Source organism: Epinephelus fuscoguttatus, linkage group LG10 (genome assembly GCF_011397635.1).
Source record: "Epinephelus fuscoguttatus linkage group LG10, E.fuscoguttatus.final_Chr_v1".
Taxonomy (NCBI): Eukaryota; Metazoa; Chordata; class Actinopteri; order Perciformes; family Serranidae; genus Epinephelus; species Epinephelus fuscoguttatus.
In genome coordinates this window covers 26,145,375-26,172,956 of record NC_064761.1, presented here as the reverse complement: position 1 = coordinate 26,172,956, position 27,582 = coordinate 26,145,375, and the positions used below count along the sequence as shown (strand labels likewise).

Sequence of the window (27,582 nt, the reverse complement as noted above, 5' to 3'; positions counted from 1 at the left end):
GACAATAAATGGACCATGAGTACCAGCTGCCATCTTTGATGCGCTGCGGTTATTGTATAAATTGCCAGATGTTGAGTGACGGGTAGATATTAATTCTGTAGATAAAGCAGTGCAGTGTGAGCTCAGTGTCAAAAACATAAGGACATAACTTTTGTTTCAACATGAAGGAGAGGGTTTGGGGGTCTTTGCCAGGAAATTATGGGCATCAAACACTTCATTTCCTGCCTTGTGGTGAATTTTTATGCACAAATTTATGGTGGAAATGTATTTTTTTTTCCCGTTTGCCCTCTGCTACTTTAATGTCTTTTAATAGGGGGGGACCAATGCAGATGTTCTAAATACTGAGGGGGGTGGGTTCCCTGCACCCCCAAAACTATTCCTATGCCTGTACAAACACAGTTTTCACAAGTAACAGGCAGTAGGGTGTTGAAGTAAACAGGGAGACAGTCACCAGTATTAGATTCATTGTGCTCTGCTGATGTGTCCATAAGTATGATGAGAGGAAGAGATGTTGATTTCCTGCTCGTCTGTTTAGATATTCTAAAGTCTGATCCATAAAACACCTCTGAACTCATTCATACGAAGCAATGAAAGCCACGCTAATGTTTTGAAGCTATGTGCTGAGTACTCGAGTACGCAAACTAATCACCAGCCCAAAAGAATCCAGTGCAACCTAAATTGCATTTTGTTGAGTTACTGGTGAGACATTCATGGACGTTCACTTTATGGTAACTGTGGGTTTGCTGGGATCAGTTAACAAATCTCAATGGACGTTTAAAAAGTGACGACACGCTCGGAGTTATAGAAGTCTGGACGGGTGCACAAAAGCACACACATACACGTTGAAACACACGCACAGAGTGGATTCACATTACAATGTGTTGATTGGATGGAATTTAAACAATGTCCAGGCTAAACAGTCTGATAGTTAGCCAGGCAGGGGTTGTGTCTGTTGGACTGAAGCCGATGTGTTCTTACTCTTTAGGGAGGATTACAGAAAGCTCTTAAACTGTTTCAGCCAGATGACATCTATTCTACTGAACAAGACCAAGGCCAACCTGGCTATCGCAGTGTATCAGCATATGAATTATTATCTAAATTCTCCTTTTATTAACGTCTTGCATGGCTGAGAGTTGCACCAGATATGGAAAGAAAACGAATGTCTCCACCTTGAGATTCATGGGAAGCAATAACCATGATTCACACCAGAAATTGATTTATGTCACAGGAGGAAACAGGGAGGATGACTTCACTAAATTCACTAGAGTCCCAGTTTCAGTTGTGGTTTTGGGTGGATGCCACCAACCGTTCAGGACTTACAGTAAGGAGAGAGTGAGCGCTTCCAGGGAGATGCTGAGCGCTGCTTAAAGAGATTTGGGTGTGGATGTTGTAGCCACATTCCAACACACAGCAGGCCGAGCAGTTATTCTACAAGGACACTCTGAGTCAAGGTAGAAATAAAGCAGGAATATAGGATTAAACAGTCCTGTAGCCTTTCTATCTGCTCCCTGGGCTCCAAAGTTTTCCAGTTACTTTACTTTAGCATTTTGAACAGAACTGGCCATTGACGATTACATGGTGATTGACAAGATAGAGGAGGAGAGAAAAAACAGCTGACTAGTCAGGGTGAGAGATGTGTACCTTAAAGGGATTTTTTGAAGTGGGATTGCATGAGGTACATGTCCGTGGTCAGTGTATTACCTTCAGTAGATGACGGTCTGCATGCTCCCAGTTTGGAGAAGCAGGCTGGAGTGCCGCCACAGAAGCTAAGCAATGCCCTGCTGTGGACAGGGGACACAGGGAAACATATTTCAGCCATCTAAAAAAATATATATGAGGGGCGTCAGTGGCTTACTGGATAGAGCAGGCACCCCCATGTACAAGGCTGTTGCCACAGCGGCCCGGGTTCGAGTCCAGCCTGTGGCCCTTTGCCACACGTCATCGCCTCTCTCCTCCCCCTTCACACCTAGCTGTCCTGTCCATTAAAGGCAAAATGCCCCAAAAAATTATCTTTAAAGAAATCAATATCAGGCTAAGTGTATGCTATGTTTAGAATGTTTTCACTGCTTTACCTTGCTGTCAGACAGCATTTTCTGACAGGGAGCCTAGGCTGTGCGCTCATCAAAGCCTCCAGACTTTACCGTACAGAATACAGGAGCTGCTGGTCTACCACTCCCTCAACTGTGTGTGTAATTGTGTGACTTTGGTGAACTTGTACTAACTCTTTAAAACACCAAAGCTATGTAATGTCACAAACAAACTAACCAAATTGAGGCAGCAGTAGCCCAGCACCTGTGTTCTGTGAGGAAAAAATGTCAAAGGTGTCTAGTTACTTTGAAAAGAGCACAGATAACAGCCTCAGTGCCCTTTTGGAAAGGTAAAGTGGTGAAATTGTTCAAAATATTGCATACACTTCAACTGATACTGTTTTGTTTTCTTTGAGTTGGTTAAATTACATTTTGCTGCTGCCCCCTTCCACAGCAGTACATTGCTTAGCTCTCATGTCAGTACTCTTGTCTGCTTCTCCAAAGTATGGGCTGAGCTGACTGCAGTCTCTGTAGGTAATACGGCCACTATGGATAAGTAGCTCATACAACCCCACTTTACAAAATCTAAGCTGTCCCTTTAAATTACTCACCCACCACTGTATGTAGATTGATAGCTTTTTTTCTTCAGCAAAGGTGATCATGTTCACAAAAGGATGGGTTTATTTTCATCCTTAAGGAATCCCTAAATTACATTCAGATTGGCAAATTTAATCTCTAAAATGTCAAAAAAAAGTTTTTTTGTTTGATAAACTTAGTGAACAATTACTCTCTTATCAAAGATGTTGTTGATCAGCTAACAGACTGATCTTGACAGCATTTAAAAGGACAACATGACTCTTCAGACAAAACAGCAAGTTGTTTTTCAGGTCAAAAGCAAAGGCACACTGTCAGGCGAGGCAAAACAAAGCAAATGTTTTGCCCCTCTGCCCAATGAAAAATGGGAAACGGGGCCCCCAGTGGCCACTCAAATTGGCACATTTTAGACATTTGACAATTAAACCTCTTAAACCTCTCATAAAAGCAATATACAGTGTACCACTAGTGCCCCAAATGCCCTCTAAATGGAGCTCCTTCCAGCTACTGTATGACAGCTAGATACCATGAGTAAGGACAGTCAGCTAGCTACCTGTAACTGTCATACATGCATTAGATGTAACTGTCAGCGCAACCGCCAGAGCCTCAATGGGCTTCTTTGCCTGGTGCCCCCCACAGTCAAGGATCACCACTGGTATAGAGTTAAATATGATGTAGTTAATAAGCACCAAAATACATGTAAAATTGTTTTGGTGTGACAAAGAGACATTGTAAGTAGGTTTTTAGCCTCGTATACAATACTGTCTAAAAAAGGTCTGAGCTTTTATCAACCTCAGTGATGTGAATTAGGATTGGCAAACCATTTTTTAACAAATCACTTCAGCAAGTGGGTCTTTGAAATGATGTGAATTCTGCGTTTAAAAAGTTCAGAACAGTAACAGAAAGCATGTCTTCTGTTTTCCAGATGAAAATGAACTGATGTCAGCTCCCATGTTGTTGGTTTGTTTATTTTAAGATTCATCAGCTTCGTCATTTGACCCACGCAGAGGAGAGAAACGGTTCAGTGTTTGCAAACCTTGTAAAAACAAAAGAACTGTTGTGACGTGTATCTTAAGTCATGGATCGGCAGGAAACCCATGTTTAGCAAAATCTCGGAAACAATCATCCCAGGTCCTTTGGGGGTGTTTATTGAAATGCCCTTCGAGCTAATGCACAAACAAGCCTCTCTTAGAGCTCTCACAGTGAAATTACTGAGGTTTTGGAGCAGTTAAGATAAAGTGCAGTTAAGATGTCATGGGTGTCTGATCGTTTTGGGCACAACAAGGCACCTGGTTTTATGGCCAGCTTTTAGTTCAGACTGTGCTTAACAGTCTCTCCCTTTTTCCCTCCTTCTCCTCTTTATGCTTTTTTCTGCTTCTCCTTCCATAAACACAGTCGTTTGGCTCAAAACCAGCTGTTAGTGCTGAACAAAGAAACACTTACGGCATCTGGGAGACTTTCTCATTACACACTCGGACCTCCCCGTTGCTCTGACACTCAGGGATTCTCACGCACTCGTGTGGTACAAGCACACAAACACAGACAGTTTGATACATTGGAGTCAAAATAAGATGAAACAATGGAAACTGGCAAACATTTACTTTATCTCAGTCTTTGACATATGTCATAGAAATGTGCACACACACACAGACTTGACGGCTCAGACATTTATCCAGGTGACACACATTTCCATCCACACACACGGTCAGTGCCACAGCGCTCCGTCTGTGTGGAGCGTAATGTCTGGCGTGTTGTTGTTGCTGCTGACACAGGGTTTATTTGGCTGGGCTTTTACAGCCTCACCTAGGCCTTCTGCCACTGCTGTCAGACAGGAGTCAGCAGGGGAAGAACAGCCTCTCAGCTTCCCACGGCAGCCGTTACTAGACACATTCACACTGACACACAGCAAAATACACATGGATATGAGTTACACACCCTTCACTCCAGGAAAGACAAACACACCCCTCACTTTTTCAACCAAGCACACGCAGCACACACACACACATTACCACACGCACCACGTCTTCGCCCTTGCCGTAATTATGCCCCACAGTGGTGCAGTAATTACGTATGCGTATATATAAGCGTGACACATCATAAAAACCCAATACCTTCTGGAACTTCACTTTGGGTTCCCCCGTCATGGAGCAATGAGGCCCCCTCCCTCTCAATAATACAACTTAATGCCATCATAAAGCGTACCACACCGAGGTGGGCCCTGCCAAGCAGCGTGCAGGTACTCTCAGACATCATTTCTGAGTCAGAACGTGGCATGTTTAAATAAGGTCAGCCTATTCACAGTAACCTTGGGGAGTTTTGTTTCCTTTTTGTGCAGACATTTCTGTCAATTTAGTTGCCATTTGTAGATTGGGAGCAATTGTAGATACCACAATTGCACATATAATCAAGCCGAATGCTGAGCAGCATATATACATATGTTTTGACTTATAACATGGCGGGGTTCCTTCAGACTGGAATGATTTCCCTGCACATATATTTGGTTTCTGTCTGCATTTGGTGTCTTCATAAGATTGCTTTATTATCTTGTTGTCTTGGCTTTTGTAGAACAAGTTGAGAATCTGTCGTGTCTTTTTAGCCTGATTGTTTTTTCCTTATATTTACTTTGAGGAATATAAACAAAAGAAGGCAAACTTTTCAAATGTTACATTTTGCCTTGTCACAAGCAGCAGACCAAAAGCAAGGTCAACAAGTTTGCTGATGATGCAGCTGTGATAGCTCTGATGATGATGATGATGATGAAAAGGCCTGAAAGAAGTACAGGACTCGACCCGCTGGTGTCAGGACAACAACCTACTCCTGAATGTCACCAAAACTAGAGAGCTGAAAGTGGAGTCAGTATGCACTTGGTGCATACCACTGACTCACTGGTGAGCAAGGTACCTCAGACACTTGAGGAAAATCTAAGTATGACCTTGAATACTAAGCAATTTCTACTCCTGCAACAAGAGCGTCCTGACAGGGAACATCACAGCCACAAACAGGACCACCAGGAAGAGAGTGGTTCATTCGGCTAGACACAAAATAGGTGCTGCTCTTCTCTTCTTAAAGGATGTTTAAACTAGGTGCCACAAAAGAAGGCCAGGAAAATCATTAAAGATCCCAACCACACAGATAACAGCCTTTCTTCCTGTTGAGGTCGGGAAGAAGGTCCTGAATACACAAGACCAAAACTGAGAGGCTCAGGAAGAGCTTCTACCCTCAGGCCACAAGGATCCTAACTGAGGTCACTGCCTAGGCCTGCCCTAAGACTTCCTACTGTATTTAAACTCTACATTATCTGTAACCACTTGTCCTGTTGAGGGTTGAGGGATGATTTGACATTTTAGCTTCATTATATTAAAATCAATAGATATCTGATCAAAGACTGAGGAAAGAAGGTTATCAATGCATTCAGCACCAGGTTTCAGTACTTGACAGTTTGTTTTATATGTTGTTTGATTGGTTATTGTGTTGTGAGTTAGGTCAGCCTGATACACGATTAAATTTGAGCTGTCTTAGCATCAGTTGCCTCAGTGGGAATCATTCACTGGTCAGTGCTGCTGCTGTTGTACTCTCACTGAGCTTGTTGGATTGTTCCTGTCGTTCACGTCTCATGGCTCTCGACTTTGAGTCCCAGCCTGAACACAACAGCAGAATTGAATTAATTCCACTTTATTTGACTGCAGTTCCATTTGATTTGCTTCATTTTCCCTCCGGGAGGAACCGTTGCTCCAGTGCAATAAACTTTTACTGCAGCGTGCTACTGCATCATTCCAAACAAAGAGATTTTTGAACATTGAAAAAATATTGTTGAGCTGGCGTGAGACGCGCTCGACAGATGTGTCCCGAGACGTGAGGTGAAGAGGTATTTATGAAGTAACTGTATGTTTGCTTGTGTGTTTCAGACATCGATGAATGCAGCACCATCCCCGGTGTGTGTGACGGAGGAGAATGCACAAACACTGCTGGTAGCTACGTCTGCACCTGTCCACGAGGCTATGTCTCCAGCACAGATGGCTCCAGATGTGTGGGTGAGTTCACATACTCACACATTTTCAACATTTCGCTCTCGTTTGTGTGTCTCCTCACCCCCTGGCTAGCTGAGAGCTTCACATCTGGCTGCTAACTTCCCTCCCTCCATCACTGCTTCCTGTGAGTGGAGTTCTGATGAGTCGAGCCGGCCTGTGGTCACCGTGTGCAGACAAACACACTTGCACGCACTATTTGGCCTTGACAGCTTTAATCTGCTCTAATGTTAGTGCCCCTCTGACTCATTCGCACACACACTGACATACATACAGCGCATACTTCACTGACATGTCCCATGAAACACTACCAGGTGTTAATGTATTCCTGCAATCCTCACCAATCATGGCGGCCACAGTGAAACACAACCAGGTGTTAATACATTATTTCAAGATTTAGCCCCAAAACGGACAGCTCAGGGTCTGACTGTTTGATCCTATCAGCGTCACAGGCCCAGCACTGCTAATAAAAGCTCCTGTTGCAAAGAAAAAACGTAATTGGAACTACATGTGACCTCCGAGTTGTTTTCTAATTTCCATGCAATCCATCCTGCATTATCTTTGGAGGTTTTTATTTTGGAAAAAGTTTGAGAGGAAATGGGACGAGAATAACAAGAAGAATAGTGCCCACACGTGACCACACCTGTGCATAAGCAGGGTGGGGTGTGATCTCGCTGGTCGTATGAGGGGGTCGTTTAGCTTTAATGTATAGTTTTTTTTCCACGTCTGACATTTTCCAACTAATGCAATTTGAATACACACATCAGAAAACAAATAAATAAACAATTATAAGTCATTATTTTTGAAGCATCCTCCTATTTTTAAATATTTTTTTAATCTGTTAAGTGCAATTCACATTTTCATTTCCTTTTCAACGCTTCTCCATAAATGAACTCCTTCGACTGTTACACATATACATCCCTGTTTTGTATTTGTTTCAATTCAATAAAACAGGCATATGGTGTTGTTTAAAGGAAAACAAAGAGAAAACAGAGGAGAGAGGAATGAGATGACACCACTAACCTCAGCATGGTGGAACCACTACACATTATAAAGCCAAAAATATGCAGACAACAGAATATTAATCCACTACGGGATTGTTCAACATCTCGTTTCAAAATCAGAGACATGCTGCGGTTAAAGCCTCTTCTCTTCTGTGAATATATTTAAATTGAAAGACAACAGCCAACATGTTGAAGGAGAGGAGGACAAAGGAGAATGAAGAGGTGATGGAAGACGGTTGTGTTTTTTGAAAAAGAGGAGTGAAACGTACTGTATGATATGTGCTGTATGTGTGTATGTGTGATGCTGCACCCAAAGGTTCAGCATCTGTCTGCTGTTATGCGTGTCCATATTTTTCTTTTTTCCTCTTTCCACTGTCCTCCCTTTCTTCTTCTTCGCCCAGAAGATTTAAGTTACTCTCTCTATATATTGCTCCCTTTCTTCAGAGTATAGTTTGGATCACACTGAAGCTCATTCTCACAGCTAACAGTTCGATGATTTACAGTAGAAAGTCTCTCACGTTTCCATCTCCGTGTGGATCTTGTGTCTTGCTCTGTCTCCTCTGGCTGTTGTGTTTTTGTTTTCTAACTCGTTATCTTCAACCCTGAAGCATTCTCGCACTCTCATCCTCCTTATCTGGCTTACTGTTTCCTCTTGGAGCTTGTTTCTCCTCTGTCCTCTGACATCTGGATCCTGCACCTCCTTTCCTTCAGTTGTGGTTTCCAGTTGCTCTTCTGCAGCCTGCTGAAAAGAGAGCAAATAAAACAGGTGCCAGACACAACCCCCATATATCCTTCCTCGGTCTCTCTCCCACTTCCAAAATGGACAATACTAGATTGGGAGACAGAGGCAGAGATGAGTGAACCCAAAAAAAAAAAAAACACCAGACTGGACCGGGTCAGGTCCAAACTCTCTTTTGGATGATCCAAACCAGTGGTGCAAAGTTACACTCAGACACAGTTTATTTCCTCTTCACGTGACTGACACACTTTGATGCAATTTCCCAAACTGTCTGATCTTTTTGGCTTTTTTGTGGTCAGATTATAAAGTGAATTAAAGAGAGAGAATTGTTTTTATAGGGTTGATCTCTCGCTTGCTTGCCCTCGTGCTGTAGAAGCAGGATGTATAGCTCTGGGCCTGGATACTATGTTGTGTGTCAATTGGCCTGTGTTTTGTGGGATGTACTGTACCGTGGTAAAGTAGGCCAGTGGGAACTGTTGGGGGGCCTGACGGTAATCAGAGCCTAATGCCCTGTCACACGGTGCAACCTCGGAGAAAAAAAAAAAAAGAAGAAGACCTGTCCAGTGAGTCAGTCTGTAAAAACACCTCAACAAATGAAAGCATATGCTTGTGTAGTGAAGCAACACTAGCAAGTAAACCACGGTCTGGATCCAATTTAAGTCATCATCATCCTCATCAGCGACCCCCACCCTCCTCTCCTCCACTCGGCCTCCAGCTGGGTCATTCCTATGGGATGTTTTTTAGACTGCATTTGTGTACAGTTATGCGTGTATGTATTTGTACAAGCGTGTGTGTGTGTGTGTGTGTGTTTCTGTTGTGTGTGCATGCCCGTGGATATGTAGAATGCCTATCTGTGTGTGCAATTGCATGTAAATGTGTGTGTACTGTACAATATGTGCTCCCAGACACAGCACAGCCCCTCATGTTCTATCTAATTGGCAAGAATTGCTCCACATGGAACTGATTAATTCCAGACTGCTGGCTCATTAGTGAGTTAATCGACTTGTGCTCCTCCTGCCGCCCCCCCCCCCCCTCTTCATTTCTGGTTTTCCCCCGACTCCCCCCCTTTTTTTTTCTGTAAATGCACTTAAAATCTTGATTCGCATATGCTGTTCTCTTTTTAAAATAATACACACGCATGCTCTCCCTTTCCTTTTCTTGGTATTTTCCCTAAATTCACAGAACACCCCCGTCTACCCCGTCTACCCCTTCTCCATTTACTCCTCACACACGCTCTTTGAACCCCAGCCCCCTCTCCTGCCCCATTGACCCTGACGTGGAAAACTATAACAAATAAGACCCCTTTTGGAGGCCCTTCAGATGCCTGCAGTTAGTCAAGACCCCAGGCAACCTTTCCCACTGCCAGCCCATAAAGAAGCTTCCTCCCCAGCCACCATGGAAAGGCCAGACCAGTCCCTCTGCTGTTCTAAAAGCAGCTATTACCTGTAACCTTTCCCCACATATAAAGCCGTGTTAGAGGTCGTGATAGTCCTTAATTTGTCTCATAAAGTCCTGCATTTAAAGATTAACATAACATCAGGCTAAAAAGCAGTGTTTCTCTGCCCTCTCTGGTTTCCGGTCTGTAGTACCTCAGCCCATACCAAGCATCACTGATGGGAGTTGTGTGGTGTGCTCATCACCTAACAGTGATTTCTCAGTGTGCTGACACACCCTTGAGTACACTGCTACATCACTACTGCCAGTTAAGAGATAAAACCACCAGAGGTCATCACAAACAATAAATGTAACAATAAAAAAAAAAATAATCTAATTGGCTTCTTTAGAGTGCTGAATTATTAAATGTTATCTATGAGATGCTTTTTTGGTCTAATGACTCTACATCAAGTCCTCAGGAAGTGCACCAGGCTTTGAAGCCAATTTTCCCAGTGGCCAAACAGTGTAATTACATCATCACATGACACCCTGAGGCCCAAAAAGACTTTTCCCATTGCCTTACATGGCAAAAGAGATGTTTTTTAAATCAGTGGATGCACTTTTTGAGGATCACAACCACTGTGAAATGACTCGTCTCACTTTGAAGATTTAACCCATTTGGTTGGATAACACTGGCGCAGCTGTGGCTTAGAGGTAGAGCTGGTTGTCTACTAATCGAAAGATTGGCGGTTTAATCCCCGGCTCCTCCAGTCCACATTCTGAAGTATCCTTGGGCAAGATACTGAACCCCACTTGCTCCCAGTGGCTGTTTCACTGGTGTTTGAATAGTTAGCTGAGTAGCAGGTGGCACCTTGTATAGTAGCCTTAGCCACCAGTGTCTGACCGTGTGCGTGAATGGGTGAATGTGACATGTAGTATAAAAGCACTTTGAGTGGTCAAAAGACTAGAAAAGCACTATCACTATACAAGTGCAGTCCATTTACCATTTGGAAAGTCTAGAAGAGCCCCAGGATTGAATCATTTTATTCAAGTTAATGGAACGCTTAACCAGAAGTAGCTGCCTTGGCATGCGACAGTCGGCCCCACAGTGCAGATGCAGAGCCAAATATCCGGGTGGCTTTATACACAGCAGTTGAACATTTTTGGCTTCATGCACCACTGGGCAACTTTAAAAAAAAATGGGGCCCAGTCTCTGACGCTGTATCCAGTTCTCTTTATACATCCATGCTCGATATACACAATTGTTTTTAAGTTTTAAGACATTTAAAAACACATTATGTGTTATGTCTTAAGTAATTTATCCTAAAAAAAAAACGCTAACAGCGGTCAGCATAATCTCTAAAATGAAAATACTCAACTAAGTATCGATATTTCAAAAATGTAGTCAAGATCATGAGAAAATGTGATGTGCTATTTTTCCGCTCTGCATATCTGTCTGTGCCTTCATATGTCTCTACATGTCCCTGAAGGGAAATTTGTCTCTCACAGCCAGGGGAGACTTAAAACATAAGAAACATAAAACATAATAAATCACACAAAAACACACCAGCTACTGTGTATGTGTCTTTTTTAATTTGACGTTATGAGCTTTTGAGCTTATATGTATGTCGCTGCCTGCTCTGTCGTCTAATTCTGTTAATGTGTCTCCTCTTCTTTCAGATCAGCGTGTGGGCACCTGTTTCTCCGCCCTGGCAAACGGCCGCTGTGCTGCAGAGCAGAGCGGTCAGTACACCAAGATGCAGTGTTGCTGTGACTCAGGACGCTGCTGGGCTTTGGGACAGATCCCTGAGATGTGCCCTGTCAGGGGGTCTGGTGAGTACAAAACAAGAGAACAAGACACAGAAAACAGAGAGAATACAAGTTTCATATGCGAGCTGATCCTCACACAAAGTGATGGATATGAGTTTGAAAGCAGAGCAGAGCATTCATCACCTTCTTCCTCCGCTGACAAAAACTGGCAGTGTCCACAATAGATTGTCGGTGACTTGGCACGAGCGCAGGTGGCAAATAAAGCCATGACAGCATCAGCGTTACACGAGCCAAATTAGTTTAACGAGACCAAACGAGACAAGAGCGCTTTGAGCTTGTGACAGAGAGGGAAGCGCATCTACTCAAACTGATGAGCATGATGTCATGAGCACAAACTAAACAGAGAAAGATGGAAAAGATTTGTGCGAAGATAATGACCCATCATCTCCCCAGTCAAGCTGGAATTCAGAAAACTCTTCCTCTGCGTGAGAGCGTGTGATCCAAAACTGATCTGTTACAGAATGTTCTGCTGCTTTCACTGGCACCGCCAAAATAAGATATATGTGTTTGATTTATTGTGACTGTCAAACTAAGTGAGGGACATACAGACATAAAGTACTGTGCTTGTTAACTGACCAAACAAAGGCATACTGTATACAGCCTGCATGCACAAATACATGCCTACTGATATTATTCATACATACAAACATACACTTGAACAATACACTAGCCTTACTGTACTGTAACTTCAGCACAGAGTAGAGTGGATCATTATGCATTTTTCTTGTCTGATTTGTTCAGGCTTTGCTCCAGTCAAAGCATATCTGAAATCAGTGAAACTCTTACAGTTAAATTGTCAATTTTATAACAAACTTCAACAAAAGGGCGCCAAAATGAATCGCATGGTGCTACGGCCTTTGGGAATTCTGCGATTCCAGGAAACATTGAGCACATTTCAAACATACAGTGTCGGATTTTGAGTGATCCAAAGTGCTTATGATTCTGAATTACTTTAATAATCCACATAAACTGTTGAAAAACCTAATCTTTCTTGGCACGACTTGAGAGCTTATGAATATGTTCTCCCTCAGCTTCATCTGGCTGGAAACAAATGAAACATAACCGTCAGTAATTTGCATCCACTGACTTGTTCCCTGTGATCTGTTTCCCGTGCAGACGAGTTCAGGCGTCTGTGTATCGTGGGTGTCCCGCAAGGACTCCCTCATGTCTACCCCAACGGACACTTCCCTGGCAGCAACGGCAACGGGTTCCACTATGGGTTCAAGTTTCCCAGCGTACCTAACGGTAACGGTAACGGAGGCATTGGTGGAAATGGTGGCGCAGGAGGCTTTGGAGGGAATGGCGGGAGCTTTGGAGGTAATGGAGGAAGCTTTGGGGGCAACGGAGGAGGACTTCCGAACCACCAACAAATAAGTGAGCCTTAATGACACTACATAAAATTTTGATTAATTGTACCTCTATGTTTTTGTGTCTGTGCTGATTTGTTGATGTGTCTGTTGTGTATTCTCAGGCACAGTTTCTGTCAACGACACCATCGACGTGTGCAAACATTTCACCAACCTCTGTCTGAATGGACGCTGCATTCCCACACCCACAAGCTACCGCTGCGAGTGCAACATGGGCTACAGACAGGATGTTCGTGGGGAGTGTATCGGTAAGAAACACGCTCTCACACACTGTAGACACTAAAAACGCACATGTAATGTTAGTCAGTCAGTTCTCAGTAACCTCCCTGAGTCATAGAGGCAGACTCAGTGACTGTGTGACAGTGCCACAGTTAACTGCATGCACTGCACTGCACTGCCATCTTCTGCCAATCTGAGGAACTTAACACAAGAATAGGTTGAGGCTTGATCTTTTTTTTGTTACATCCATTCACTCTGACAGTCAGGATGGGTCATATTTTGTGTGTGCTTTACTTTTTGCTCCTCAGATGTGGATGAGTGTGTGAGTAATCCATGTATCAATGGAGACTGTGTCAACATACCTGGTGGGTACCACTGCAAGTGCCATGAGGGCTACCAGGGAACCCCGACCAAACAGGCCTGCAATGGTATGTCTGGTGTCGGTGCCATCAAACTATAATACTGTTATAATTCACCCATGTGTTTATTTCATATAGCTTTTTCATGTATCAGTGAAGTAGTTAGAACACATAAACCTGAAGCTTTGGTGCATAGTTTCGTATGACTGCTGGATAAAATACAATAAGCTAAGCAGACACATCCATCTTCCCTTGTCCTCCTCTCCTCAGATATTGATGAATGTATTGTGAATGGAGTGATGTGTCGCAACGGACGCTGTGTCAACACAGAGGGAAGCTTCCAGTGTATCTGCAACGCTGGCTTCGAGCTCACTCCTGATGGAAAGAACTGCATCGGTACGGAGCCAACACAAAAACTTCTTGTGAACTTTCACCTTTATAAACTTTACCTGAACTCTCTTCTCGTTTCATTCTAGATCACGACGAGTGTGCCACCACCAACATGTGTCTCAACGGCATGTGTATCAACGAGGACGGCAGCTTCAAGTGTATCTGCAAGCCTGGCTTTGCTTTAGCACCTAACGGACGCTACTGCACCGGTACGACTGATTTATAAAACCCAGACATCAAGTCGTGGGCCAAACAGACTGCTACGCTGACAGATTTGGTGTTATTTGAAATCCTGCAGATCCATTTTTGAAACGATTTGTGCACCGTTTTGTTTTAGAAGTCCAACATTTTTAAACATCCAGAAAGTCCAGAAATAGATGAATAGTTGAATGAATTTACGAGTCTCTGTTGAGCAGGAAGCATCAAGCATAGCTGCAGTCACACCATAACACAGACGGCACAGGTGCATATTCCCAAATACAGCACATATCTGTCTAGAAAATGCTTACTCCCCATGACCAGATGCCTCGTCAAGCTCTCTGTGATTTTCTTTTCCATAATTGTACATGACATGTTCATGTATTTTTAAGAATTTAAAAATAATCAAGCAAGGGGAAATGGAGATGGACCCAAAGAGACAAATTTTATTCCCTTTCCATTCTTTTCTTCTGCTTTAATCCTGTGAAAACAAAAAACTTCCAACATTCTTCTTGAATATGCTAATTTAAATAGCCCAATCTATACGCACCTTAGCTTATAAACTAGAGCCGCCATGTGACGTATACATTCTGTGCCCTCTCCTCATCAGACATCGATGAGTGTCAGACTCCTGGCATTTGTATGAACGGCCGCTGCATCAACTCTGAGGGCTCCTTTCGCTGTGAGTGCCCTCCAGGCCTGGCTATTGATGTAGATGGGAGAGTGTGTGTGGACACTCACATGAGGACCACCTGCTACGGCGCCATAAAGATGGGCACATGCTCACGACCGTTCCCTGGTGCAGTGACCAAGTCTGAGTGTTGCTGTGCCAATCCTGAACATGGCTTTGGAGAGCCTTGTCACCCCTGCCCCTCCAGGAACTCAGGTAAATTTGCTTTATAGTGTTTCAGCTCTTAGAAATATTGGATCCTTTTGTTAAAGTCACAAAAAAAGGAAAATAAAAATGAATATCCGACTCATCTAATGTGCTTTTTTTCTCATCATGCAGCTGAGTTCCAGGCTGTGTGCAGCAGTGGGATTGGCATCACAGCTGACGGCAGAGGTGAGTGTGTCGTTAAGGAATGTTCTGATAAGAAACACTCATATCCATATATATCTAAATAACACCTGTCTTCTCCTAGACATCAATGAGTGTGCCCTGGACCCAGACATCTGTCACAACGGCATCTGTGAGAACTTGAGAGGAAGTTACCGCTGCATCTGTAACATTGGTTACGAGTCTGACACCAGTGGCAAAAACTGTGTTGGTGAGTCAGAGTGAAGTGCATTGTCTCCATGTTTGTGATGAGATGAAACGGTACATCCCCAGCTAGCAAAGTTAGCCATGTTGACTGAATGTGTACCTCTCTGTTGATAGTGACAACATGTTATAAAGGTAATGACACAGTGTCACAAGCAGAGAAGAGTCTATAAATTCTGCGCCAGTATCTTTATAAAGATCGCTAACACTATCCACCACAAGCTATGAGTCAAAGCACACCAAGCAAGGCTGTTGCAACAGAATTAAAAATGTGTTTGTCATATTTCTTATTAATTCAACTTTGGTTGTGAAACAATGCAATGCGGGACCGAGCACATTCGGCTCCCCAGGCAAAACAAAGCTAAGAGAAAACAAACAATGAAAGAACAGGGTGTGTGTAAATTTGCTAATTTAATGTTCTTCTTTTTTCTTCCTTTTATTGTACTGCGCTCCAGATGGCTTTCCCAATTTCATTTTCTGTTATTCTGATGCTCTCCACAAACACATCATGTTAGATTTCTTTTTTTAGATATCAAAGAAAAACAAAAACGACACTTCACTCAGACAGCTCACGTTTTTAATGTCTATGTCAACAGCAGAACATAGTTAGAGTTTGGCGTCTAGACTCCGGCCTCATCGCTCCTCGCAGATATGTTTACATGAGATATTGGGGAGTGATAATTAATTATTCCCCACCTGGCAGGAGCCTGCAGGTGGATGCTGGGGTGGAGCAGCAGCAGTGGCATAGAAAAAGCTGGGAAGATTTGCAGTGACGTATGGCGTGTTAATGAATCAGTGCAGCTTGAGTTGACTGTCTGAACTCGCTCGCAGGGGTCGCTCCATCTTTGGCAGTTGCCTAAATCACCTACGGGAAGATACGCCACAGGGAGAATGTGTGACTTCTTCTGTCAAAACTTACATAGTGTTGCTTTAAAGGTCCAGTGTGAAGGATTTATGGTAATATGATATTCAAAACAATATTTTTATTAGTGTATAATCACCTGAAACAAAGAATTGTCGTGTTTCAGTTACCTGAATTTAGAATTTCTACATATGGAACAGGTCATCTTCCACAGAGTCCGCCATGTTCTTCTACAGTAGCCCAAAATGGACAAACAATGGCAATGGCTCTAGACAGGACCATTCACACCGTAGCTTTCCTACATGCTTGGCACACAGGAGACATTTCAGTTGGTTGAAATCTGCAACCTCACTGCTAGATGCCAATAAATCCGACACACTGGACCTTTATAGGACGATACTGCTGGTTTGCAAGATATCAACATATAATTAAAAGTGTCGTCAGTCTTATATACTGTTCTTTATTTTCTAACCGTTGACCTCTCTGACCTCCCTGCAGACATCAATGAGTGTCTGGTGAACCGTCTGCTCTGTGACAACGGCCTGTGCAGAAACACTCCCGGCTCTTACACCTGCTCCTGTCCTAAAGGATATGTCTTCAGACCTGACTCAGAGACCTGCGAAGGTGAGCACTCACACTCACACACACACATTTCCTCTGAAAAACAAATACACGCAAGTGTTTGTGCTGCTTCACATCCACATGTGTTATGTCGTTCTTTTACCAACAATCAAGGTCATTATGAGGTGACATTATTACCAGATGTGTTGCATTCAGTTTCCAGTAAACATGTGGCTCATGGAAAGAAGACACACACATTGCGTGTGTAGCTGCCAAATTGTGATGATGATCGAGTTGAATCCGCCACTCAGCCTTGACCTCAGGTGTGTTTTTGCACATGTTTCAGATATTGATGAATGTGAGTCCAGCCCGTGCATCAATGGAGTGTGTCGCAACGTGGCCGGGTCCTTCAACTGCGAGTGCACCCACGGCAGCAAGCTGGACTCCACCAACACCATCTGCGTGGGTAAGACATCTATCCTCCCCAAATTCCTGAGCAAATTAGAGCGGCACCGCAGGGTCTTAGAGAATGCTTGTGCGAGATAACGATTACAGACCAAGACACGAGTGTCAACGGGAAATAATTGGTGCAGGAGTCTTTTTGTCTAATCATCCTAATCGAGGTTTACTCTCCGCCTTTGTAAACAAACACTGAGGTGGTTCAGGTTTCCAGGAGCCATCCAGAGACATTATCATCGTCAGATGTTGGGCAAAATGGCACGCACGCATGATTTATTAGATAAATACTTGCATGCATGGCCTTGGTTCACATGGAGATTGCTTTACTTCTTAGAGATCCGCCTCAGATTCAAAATGACATGTGGTATGTAAGACTCTCGGCTGAGGTTGAATATTCCACTTGTTTGGAGCTTTGTTACTTTTGGGAAATGATTCTGAAAAAGCTACATGCTAATACAGAATACAGATGTTATTGTAACTGGAAGGGAGAATGAGTCATTAAATAAATACTCATACATATTGCATGAGCTGGCTCCGTCAGAGGTCGACAAAATTCCTCTGGTTTTGTTGAGCTCTGTTTTATGTTTTAGAGCCCATCACTCCGCGGGGGGATGAGAGGGAAAGCAAATTGTGGTTTTGTGTTTGGGTGGCCTCGTGGTTTTGGAGAAAAGGTGTCACTGTTATGACTGTACATTTTCTCAGTTCATTAGGAATGGAATAGCATAGGATTAAATGTAATGATGCATGGGGTTTACTCAGCTCAGCGTGTAGCCAGAGACACAAGTTTTATGGCAGGGAGGAAAGTTGAAGGTGACAGTTTGATTGTTTTTGTGGTGTAGTTTGTTGCCATAGTTAAAGGTACCCTGCGGAGATTTTGACATCTTGACCACTAGTGGTGCTCTGGAGTAATGTTTCTATGAGCAGGTAACTATAATAAAGGAAAATATTATAAAACATTGTCTTAGCAGATGTTTTATGGTGAAGGAACTGCACTCAACACGTTTGTGAGTCCTGACAGATGCACGCAGTTAACACTGAATGTTAAGGGAACCCCACAAGGTATCTATGATCAAATCTCTGTTGTAACTTTGACTCCACAGACAGTATGAAGAGTACGTGCTGGCTGACAATACAAGAAAACCGCTGCGAGGTCAACATCAACGGAGCCACACTGAAGTCTGAGTGCTGCTCCACACTGGGAGCCGCCTGGGGCAGCCCCTGTGAACCCTGCGAGATCGGTCAGTTTACACACATGGTTTCTTGCCAGTGTTTGTAATATTGACCATTTTTATGCTGAAACTTTACAAGGTTTCAGCACAGATGGATTACCGAATGGGCCTAACAGGCACAGGGGCCCAAAGTGTCAGGGCTCCCCCAGTACCTGCAAAATCTCCCTCAAATAAAGACGTACTGACAAGGAAGAGATGCAAAAAGACCACATAGAGACAAGAAATGACAATAAAAGAGACAAAATTACCCCAAAGAGACACAATGTGACTATAAAGAGACACAAAAAACTAAAAGGATACACAATGTGACCTCAGAGAGACACAAAAGACCACAAAAGGATGCAAAGAGAATAACAACAAAAGTAGGCGAAACAACCACAAAGTGACAAGAAATGACAAAGAAAGACACAAAATGACCTCGAAGAGACATAACGCGACTATAAAGAGACACAAAAAACTATAAGGATACACAATGTGACCCCAGGGACACACAAAACAAACATAACAAGACACAAAATGATCAGAAAGAAATCGTAACGACTCCAAAAAGACACAAAACAGAAAAACAGAAAAAGAGGCAAAATCACCACAAAGTTTGTGTGTCTTGCTCCTGTGTGGGAGATCTGGTGGGGCCTTCTGCATATCTGTGCCCAAGGGCCCATTGTCTCACAATCCGCTCATGGGTTTCAGCAGTCCACCATGAGGTCTTACATTTGTGGAAAAGCCTCTGAAACTGTATTTAGATCAGTGTTTTCCAACCAAATTTACCACCGAGGAGTGGATTTACTTAAAGAACTACTTAACACTTGCCCCATATTATTATAAGTACATCATTAATACACAATAAAATAACAAAGGACCAAATTTTACACATGTTTTAACTGCTTTAGTCACGAATAAATAATTATCATATTGTGGATACCGTAACTGGACCAACAAATGAAATTGTACAAATATAAATTAACAATATTCCCCAACATTTGGCAAACCATCGTATGCATACGTGCTCTACATACAGTGTTCATACATAAAATGTCTTTATCACATCTCTCAATCTTCTCCTGTCCCTGCAGACACTGCCTGCTCTCGAGGGTTTGCTCGCATGAAGGGCGTCATCTGTGAAGGTAAGAACATTTGATGACTTAATGAACGGTGACAAACCCGCCGTGCTCCTTCATCCAACATCAGCGCCCATGAAATCATCTTTTCGTCCTTGTAATGTGCATTAATGTCCTCCCTGTAGATTTCTTTATAAAGAGAAAAAAGTGTTCAGGTTGGTGTGTGTTTCACCTTGTAATCACTGTTCTTAAAATGTCCCGCTCCCTGCAGACATTAATGAGTGCGAGGTGTTCCCGGGAGTGTGCACAAATGGCCGCTGTGTGAACACCCAGGGCTCGTTCCGGTGCGAGTGTGCCGAGGGTCTCACCTTGGACAGCACTGGACGCACGTGTGTGGGTAAGAGAGATCAGACATCACATGCAACGAATATCGCTATCATGTCACGAGGACAAAACTTAGAAACAGAGGTGACTTTCTTTTTTATCTTGTAACCAACTTTTTAGATACACGTAGCGAGCAGTGCTACATGAAGTGGCACGAGGATGAGTGTGGCGAGCCGCTGCCAGGGAGATACCGTGTGGACATGTGCTGTTGTTCAGTGGGTGCTGCCTGGGGTGTTGACTGTGAGGAGTGTCCCAAACCAACCTCACCTGAGTATAGAGCCATCTGTCCCAGAGGGCCCGGCTTTGCCAACAGGGGAGAAATTCTGACCGGCAGGCCGTTCTACAAAGGTACTGAGATTTTTTAGTTCTGCTTTGTGGCACCTTGACTGTGTGCGTTTGTTGGTAGAACCCTGAATCACCAAAGTGACCACATGAGATGGCCGGGGGGGGTGAATCTACAGTATGTTCCCAAAATATTGATCCAGTAAATCATATTATTTCTTTCTCCATAGATGTTAACGAGTGTAAGGTGTTCCAGGGCCTGTGCACTCATGGAACATGCCGGAACACCATCGGCAGTTTCAAGTGTCGCTGCAACAGTGGCTTTGCTCTGAACGCAGAGGAGAGGAACTGCACAGGTACGAGAGAGAGAGGCAGTCAGATTAATTCAGTTGAAATGAAACTTTTTCTTACATTCGTTAAGCAGTTAGTGAGCGTTCCATTTTAATGTTCCTTGTGTTTCAGACATTGACGAGTGCCGCATCTCCCCTGACCTGTGTGGTCATGGTGCGTGTGTCAACACACCTGGCAGCTTCGAGTGTGAATGTTTCGAGGGCTACGAGAGCGGCTTCATGATGATGAAGAACTGCATGGGTGAGTTGGAACTCAATTCACACACATAATTATACAGCTTCAAATGAAATGTACGCCTTCATCCCTCTCTTCCCTCTCTTCCTCTCTGCTGACAGACATTGATGAGTGTGAGAGAAACCCCCTGTTGTGTCGCGGAGGAACCTGCCTGAACACAGAAGGGAGTTATGAGTGTGAATGTCCCACTGGACACTCGCTCAGCAACGATGGATCTGCCTGTGAAGGTGGATGATACATCACGCAGCACACACACTCACATGCATTCACACACAGGCTCACTTGGCATCATATATCACACCCAGCACATCCAAATGTATTTGAAAAGCTTGTGCACTTAAAAGTGTCAGTCAAGTCGTAAAAACTCGTTTCACACAGTAAAAGTGGATATTTTAGTTTCTTTAAACTAGTTTTATGATTATTATCATTCATTTTCCTGAGGTACAATACAATATATTCGATTGCACACAGTAACACCTTATTCTCTAACGCTTTGCTTATCCTGTCAGATGTGAATGAGTGCCAGCTGAGTGACAACTTGTGCAAGAATGGCCAGTGTGTCAACATGCCGGGAACCTACCAGTGCTCCTGTGACACCGGTTATCAGGCCACACCAGACCGACAGGGCTGCGTTGGTGAGTGGGACAAACTCTATCTTAAAAATCTACACCAGTGTTGAATAGTTTGCACCCACTTTACGTGTCATGCCTTAACTATGACTGTGACCTTTCTTTGCAGATATCGATGAATGCACCATTATGAACGGAGGCTGTGAAACACACTGCACCAACTCAGAGGGAAGCTATGAGTGTAGCTGTAGTGAGGGCTACGCTCTGATGCCTGACCTCAGGACCTGCGCAGGTGATTAAAACACAGGATTTGTTCTGTATATTCCCAAAACGAAAAATGCAACACTGTCATAATGTGTTTCCTTCATGTCCCATGTTGCCTCCTATAGCATGTTAAAATGTATTTTTGCTGTTTCTATTAGATATTGATGAGTGTGAGGAGACTCCAGACATCTGTGACGGAGGCCAGTGCACCAACATTCCCGGGGAATACCGCTGTCTGTGTTACGACGGCTTCATGGCCTCTATGGACATGAGGACGTGTATCGGTAAGTAGAAAAACTGATTGTGACTTGGGAAATCTTTCAATCTCTTACCCTTCCCTGTAACTTTTTCTGTCTGCCACATTAATTTACCCCGTCTCTCTGACATGATCTTTGGGACGTCCTCTGTCAGTCTCATTTTCTGTCACTCCTCTCTCCAGTGGTCAGAACGTTCACTTAATATCTGTGTCTGTCCATCCCTGTCTGCCCCAGATGTGAACGAGTGTGACTTAAACCCAAACATCTGTCTCCACGGCGACTGTGAGAACACCAAAGGCTCCTTCATCTGCCACTGTCAGCTGGGATACTTTGTCAAGAAGGGATCCACGGGCTGCACAGGTACACACACACACACACACACAGACACAAATATCAGGGCCTGAGCGGTCGCTGAGAGATCTGGGCCACCATGTGTCCATATCTGAGTCAACTGTTGAGACAGTTCACCCATGCATACAGTAGTTCTAGGTCTACAGTTTTTAAGGTTATCATTTATTGATGACTCTCTGCTTATAGAATTAAAAAACTATCTGCAAAGCATAAAGGAACATTTTTTTGCGTGTCATTAATAATGAAACGTTTCACTCACTTCAAAAAACCAAAGCTGCAAAATACTTTATATTCTTTTTATGTTGTTTTGTTTTATCTTCAAAGGGAAAAAGCTGCGTGATCCTGCCTGTTTATTGGCTAATTAATCTCTATGTCTCTCCAGATGTTGATGAGTGTGAGATCGGGGCTCATAACTGCGACATGCACGCAGCCTGCATCAACGTGCCTGGAAGCTTTAAATGTCGCTGTCGTGATGGCTGGGTGGGAGACGGTATCAAGTGTGTGGGTGAGTGTGTTTTCAGAGTATCTTAGTGATGTGATTTATAGACCAGGTTGTAAAATCAGTTTTTAAGACAAACTAAAGGACCAAAATTGGTTGTTTTGATTTAGTTCTTACACTTTTCTCTCTCTTCCTGCAGATCAGGATGAGTGCTCTGCAGAAGACCACAACTGCAACCCCAATGCAGACTGTGTCAACACACCGGGATCCTACAGGTGCACATGCAAGGAGGGTTTCAATGGAGACGGATTCTCCTGCTCTGGTGAGACCGCTTAAACTTTCTAAATAAATCCTGATTAAATTCCAGCAACTGTGTTTGTGCAGCGAGTTCATAACACACTGGGCCGTTCTGTTTCAGACATGGATGAGTGTGCAGACAACGTGAACCTGTGCGAGAACGGCCAGTGTCTGAATGCTCCAGGTGGCTACCGCTGTGAGTGCGAGATGGGCTTCACTCCTACGGAAGACAGCAAGGCCTGTCAAGGTGCTGCACTCATTCTGTCACATTTTATTCTCTTTACGCTTCTTTTTTCATTCGGATAGTGAAACTAATATTTTCTCTTTCTTCCTCTCTGTCTCTGACTTTTGCCACAGACATTGATGAATGTAATTTCCAGAACATCTGCGTGTTTGGAACGTGCCAGAACCTTCCAGGGATGTTCCGCTGCGTGTGTGATGATGGTTACGAACTGGACCGCAGCGGCGGAAACTGCACCGGTTGGTTTTGCACTCCTGTAACTGTAGCTCTAAAATCACTTAGTTCAGACACAGAACAGACTCGAATAGCTTGGCTGGGTTTCCTTGACAATAATAGGCTTCATTAATGCATCCTGTTCCCATTCAAAACAAAATACATCCAAGAAATGCGAAGACCAAAAGGTATGTCTGCCTCAGCCATCTGTTTATTCCCTTCACTTCTAAGGCTCTGTGCAGCTCACCTACAAATCACCCTGTGTTAGTTTGTGACATAAGCAGGATTTTAAATCATTAAAAGTGTTATATAACATATAAACTAATAGATTCATAAACTTCAGACAGGTCTTGTGTCGGTGTTTTTCTGAGCTTGTGTGTGTCGCTATGTGCTGTAGACATCAACGAGTGTGCGGACCCTGTGAACTGCATCAACGGGCTGTGTGTGAACACTCCAGGGAGCTACCTGTGTAACTGCCCAGCTGACTTTCAGCTCAACCCCACCGGAGTGGGCTGCGTGGGTGAGTCTCAGCGGTTTTTAATGTGTGTGTAATTTGATGTATCCAAGACGGGAAAAAAAGTTCAGATGATATAAAGTAAATGCAAAAAGACACATAGAAATTAAGTGTAGCATTGAGCAGGTCATTTTTCCAGTTGTGAAGTTTAAAATTGTGTCCTTTGAGTATAGCACCCTCTTTAACATTTTAATTAAATAGAGACTAAATGCATTATATGTGTTCATAATCAGGTCAGTGGTGCTACCTTCATGACCTTTTGAATTTTTTAAGCATGATAGCACAGTGACAAGACACTGCATCCCTTCAAAATTGTACCAGCGATGACAGATGACAAATACTTTAGACTTAATTCCTTTCATGCTCATCCATCATCCTGTTTCATTAAAGCACGCCATGTATCGATAAGTGAAAATGTGTCTCTCAGATACCCGTGTTGGCAACTGCTTCCTGGACATCCTCGCACGTGGTGATGGAGGAATCTCCTGCAGCGCGGAGATCGGCGTGGGCGTGACCCGAGCTTCCTGTTGCTGCTCCCTGGGAGGAGCCTGGGGAAACCCCTGTGAACTGTGCCCCGCTGCCAACTCCAGTATGTTACAAGGGACCCTGACTGATAAATATATTTAGTATTTCCAGCAAAATGCACAATGTAGGACTCAGATTTTTTACACTAACTTGCTGTACGTCTCTGTCTTGTCTGTAGCGGAGTATAAGACTCTTTGTCCCGGAGGAGAGGGATTCAGACCCAACCCCATCACTGTTATCCTGGAAGGTAAACCATCCAGCTTTCTCTCTGTTTCACAGTCCTGTAATGTACCGCAGCTACGGTCGGTGTTGCAGCAAAGCACCATTTTAAAATGCAATTTAACATGAAATCAATACACGAGTGACATCTATGGATCTAACAAACTGACTTATCCCCTAGATATTGACGAGTGCCAGGAGCTGCCAGGTCTCTGCCAGGGAGGAAACTGTGTTAACACCTTTGGTAGTTTCCAGTGTGAGTGTCCAGCAGGCTACTATCTCAATGAGGAGACTCGCATCTGTGAAGGTAAGAAGTTGTTGTGTTTAACCTCGCATTTGTAATATGTAAATAATATATAAATGGAAACCTGACAGCCTGCTCTTACCTCATTTGTTTTATTACATGTCATGATATCTCTACGTGCAGATATTGACGAGTGCACAACCCACATTGGCATCTGTGGACCTGGTACCTGTTACAACACTCTGGGAAACTACACTTGTGTGTGTCCTCCTGAGTACATGCAAGTCAACGGAGGAAACAACTGCATGGGTGAGTGGGAGAGACCAAAAAAATATTTACTTTCATCATGTCCTATAAAAATAAACTTCCAAATTAACCACAGTTTCAAAAGCAAACATTTTTAAGTGCCAGCTGTCAGCTGTTGGATTCAAAGGACTGTTTTCCTCTTTGTCATGCAGACATGAGGAAGAGCGTGTGTTACCGTAACTTCAACGACACATGTGAGAACGAGCTGTCCTTCAACATGACTAAGAAGATGTGCTGCTGTGCCTACAACGTGGGAAAAGCCTGGAACAAGCCGTGTGAAGCCTGTCCAACTCCTGCAACCAGTGAGATTCAATTAATACACTTAAACATGCTCCGCAACAACTGGTAGAACTTTCTGTGTCTCTGTGTTTTATTACTGTCACTAAGTGCCTGCTCTCCGGTCTGTTCCAGCTGAGTACCAGATACTGTGTGGTAACCAGGCTCCCGGCTTCATCATTGACATCCACACTGGCAAGCCAATTGGTAAGATCATCACAAGGTCGAAACTGACACAGTGCAGCATGAAAGTGATGCTGGTACAGTTAGCATAGTAACATCTGTGGTGTTGTTTTGTGCAGATATTGATGAGTGCAGGGAGATCCCTGGTATCTGTGCCAACGGAGTGTGTATCAACCAGATCGGGAGCTTCCGCTGTGAATGTCCGATGGGCTTCAGCTACAACAACATACTGCTCATTTGTGAAGGTAAAACTCACGTAACGTTTTCTTCTGGCTCACACTTCCTGTCTGTGTCTGTTGCAAGATAATGACATGATGGGCCTCATGCAGCAACATTGTCCAAAATGTCTCTTAAGTCAACTCCAGATGCATCAAACGTTCTCAGCCATCCAAATCTGCTCGTACCGAGGCGTGACGAATCCCACTTGGTCATATATTGGAGGCATGTGGCTGATGTTGTTATAAGCATAGGTGACACCCCCTAAACACTATATCAGGGCAGTTCAGTCAGGAGAGACTTGTTCTGAAAGAAAAGAATATTTATTTACATGTAAACATAAGTGAGAAATGTGAAAGGTGTGTGGCGATTAGACCCCATTGTGATGTCATCTATTCAAGGAGGGTGGTAAAGACATAGTAGATTAGTCTAGATGCTGGTGGGGGTAATAGTGGTGATGAGATGAGATGAGGAGGGAGCTGAGGATCTGGATGTGAGGAAGAGTGGGCTTTTGATGAGTGTGTTCTAGGCTCTGGATAGGGTGACTGGAAGTGACTGAGGTGGAAGAGGGGCGACCACTCTGCCTAAAATGACAGCTGACAGGAGCAGAGAAGAGAACGGATTTAAAGTTTGGCAGGAGCAACATGAATGAATGTTCCTTATTTGACTTTGGATTCATCACCCTCCTTAAATCACACCTTCTCGATGGGGTCTAATTGCCCATAGACATGTTAATAAATATTCTTTTACGATAAAAATGAGTCTCTCCTGGTCGAACTCACGTTGAGCTTCATTGGTTGTGCAGGGTGCAAATACTCTTACAAAAGCCAATAATATAATTATTGTAAGTACTTATTAGAAGTACTGTACTCTAAATCGTACAGTAATCTAAATTTCATTATATAAATTATGTATTTTTTCTTGTGTTGGACAATCTGTGGGCTGTGAAAACAAGATGTTTTTTTTTTTTACTCTTAGTAAGAGTATTCTCGACCACTTGTAAAAATGTTCTCTTACCTGGAGAAGAGCAAAAATAAGAAAACACTAATAATAATAATAATAACAATAATAATAATAATAATAATACAATTTATTTAAAAGGCACCTTTCAAAACACCCAAGGTCACCGTACAGAGCATAAAACTGATGAATCACAGAAATCTTGGGTACAAACAGAAATAAGAGGAAATTTATTCATATATCACTTCATGCATGAGGCCCAAGGTGCCGTGGTGGTGTTGCATAGATTTCCTGCTTTTTTCCTGCTCTTCTGTTTCCTGTCTCTCGCTCTCTACCAACATAAATAAGCACACACACATTTACACACTTCCTCACCTATCTCCTCTTTTGACCCTGCTGCTGAATCATTGCAGGCTTATCTGTCTTTTAAACAATATTGAGTATATACTTAGTGCTGGCACAAACACTTACCACCATTTCCACACTAAATCACGCAAACACGCCCATACAGCCACACACACATACACACACACAGACACACACACAAATACAGTTACACTCACTCACTGGCCAAGAGGCACTTTTACAAGCCGTCCACTCAGTGAAGTTAATGCTGCCTTTTCCCACATGAGTTATGCCCTTGTAAAGACAAGAGAGCACCTGCCCGGACCTTCAATCATCCAGAGCCTGCCAGCGACTGT

General features: G+C 43.4%; 1 protein-coding gene across 2 annotated transcripts in view; it reads left to right on the top strand.

The window, feature by feature from the left end:
* Window positions 1-27,582, top strand: part of fbn2b (fibrillin 2b) — an 82,864-nt gene that overhangs the window by 41,411 nt on the left and 13,871 nt on the right. The window contains exons 9-43 of one of the 2 annotated variants that reach the window (XM_049587790.1): window positions 6,527-6,652; window positions 11,444-11,596; window positions 12,710-12,967; window positions 13,065-13,208; window positions 13,488-13,607; window positions 13,809-13,934; window positions 14,015-14,137; window positions 14,737-15,012; window positions 15,136-15,189; window positions 15,269-15,394; window positions 16,748-16,873; window positions 17,157-17,276; window positions 18,370-18,507; window positions 19,572-19,622; window positions 19,828-19,953; window positions 20,061-20,288; window positions 20,453-20,578; window positions 20,685-20,813; window positions 20,909-21,034; window positions 21,317-21,442; window positions 21,546-21,668; window positions 21,799-21,924; window positions 22,132-22,257; window positions 22,631-22,753; window positions 22,887-23,009; window positions 23,106-23,231; window positions 23,342-23,464; window positions 23,836-23,958; window positions 24,380-24,541; window positions 24,656-24,724; window positions 24,878-25,003; window positions 25,124-25,249; window positions 25,399-25,548; window positions 25,658-25,729; window positions 25,825-25,950. In XM_049587790.1, coding sequence (XP_049443747.1) covers window positions 6,527-6,652; window positions 11,444-11,596; window positions 12,710-12,967; window positions 13,065-13,208; window positions 13,488-13,607; window positions 13,809-13,934; window positions 14,015-14,137; window positions 14,737-15,012; window positions 15,136-15,189; window positions 15,269-15,394; window positions 16,748-16,873; window positions 17,157-17,276; window positions 18,370-18,507; window positions 19,572-19,622; window positions 19,828-19,953; window positions 20,061-20,288; window positions 20,453-20,578; window positions 20,685-20,813; window positions 20,909-21,034; window positions 21,317-21,442; window positions 21,546-21,668; window positions 21,799-21,924; window positions 22,132-22,257; window positions 22,631-22,753; window positions 22,887-23,009; window positions 23,106-23,231; window positions 23,342-23,464; window positions 23,836-23,958; window positions 24,380-24,541; window positions 24,656-24,724; window positions 24,878-25,003; window positions 25,124-25,249; window positions 25,399-25,548; window positions 25,658-25,729; window positions 25,825-25,950 — 4,626 coding nt within the window. The remainder of the gene's footprint in view (window positions 1-6,526; window positions 6,653-11,443; window positions 11,597-12,709; window positions 12,968-13,064; window positions 13,209-13,487; window positions 13,608-13,808; window positions 13,935-14,014; window positions 14,138-14,736; window positions 15,013-15,135; window positions 15,190-15,268; window positions 15,395-16,747; window positions 16,874-17,156; window positions 17,277-18,369; window positions 18,508-19,571; window positions 19,623-19,827; window positions 19,954-20,060; window positions 20,289-20,452; window positions 20,579-20,684; window positions 20,814-20,908; window positions 21,035-21,316; window positions 21,443-21,545; window positions 21,669-21,798; window positions 21,925-22,131; window positions 22,258-22,630; window positions 22,754-22,886; window positions 23,010-23,105; window positions 23,232-23,341; window positions 23,465-23,835; window positions 23,959-24,379; window positions 24,542-24,655; window positions 24,725-24,877; window positions 25,004-25,123; window positions 25,250-25,398; window positions 25,549-25,657; window positions 25,730-25,824; window positions 25,951-27,582) is intronic. The other variant, XM_049587791.1, reaches the window with a different exon arrangement.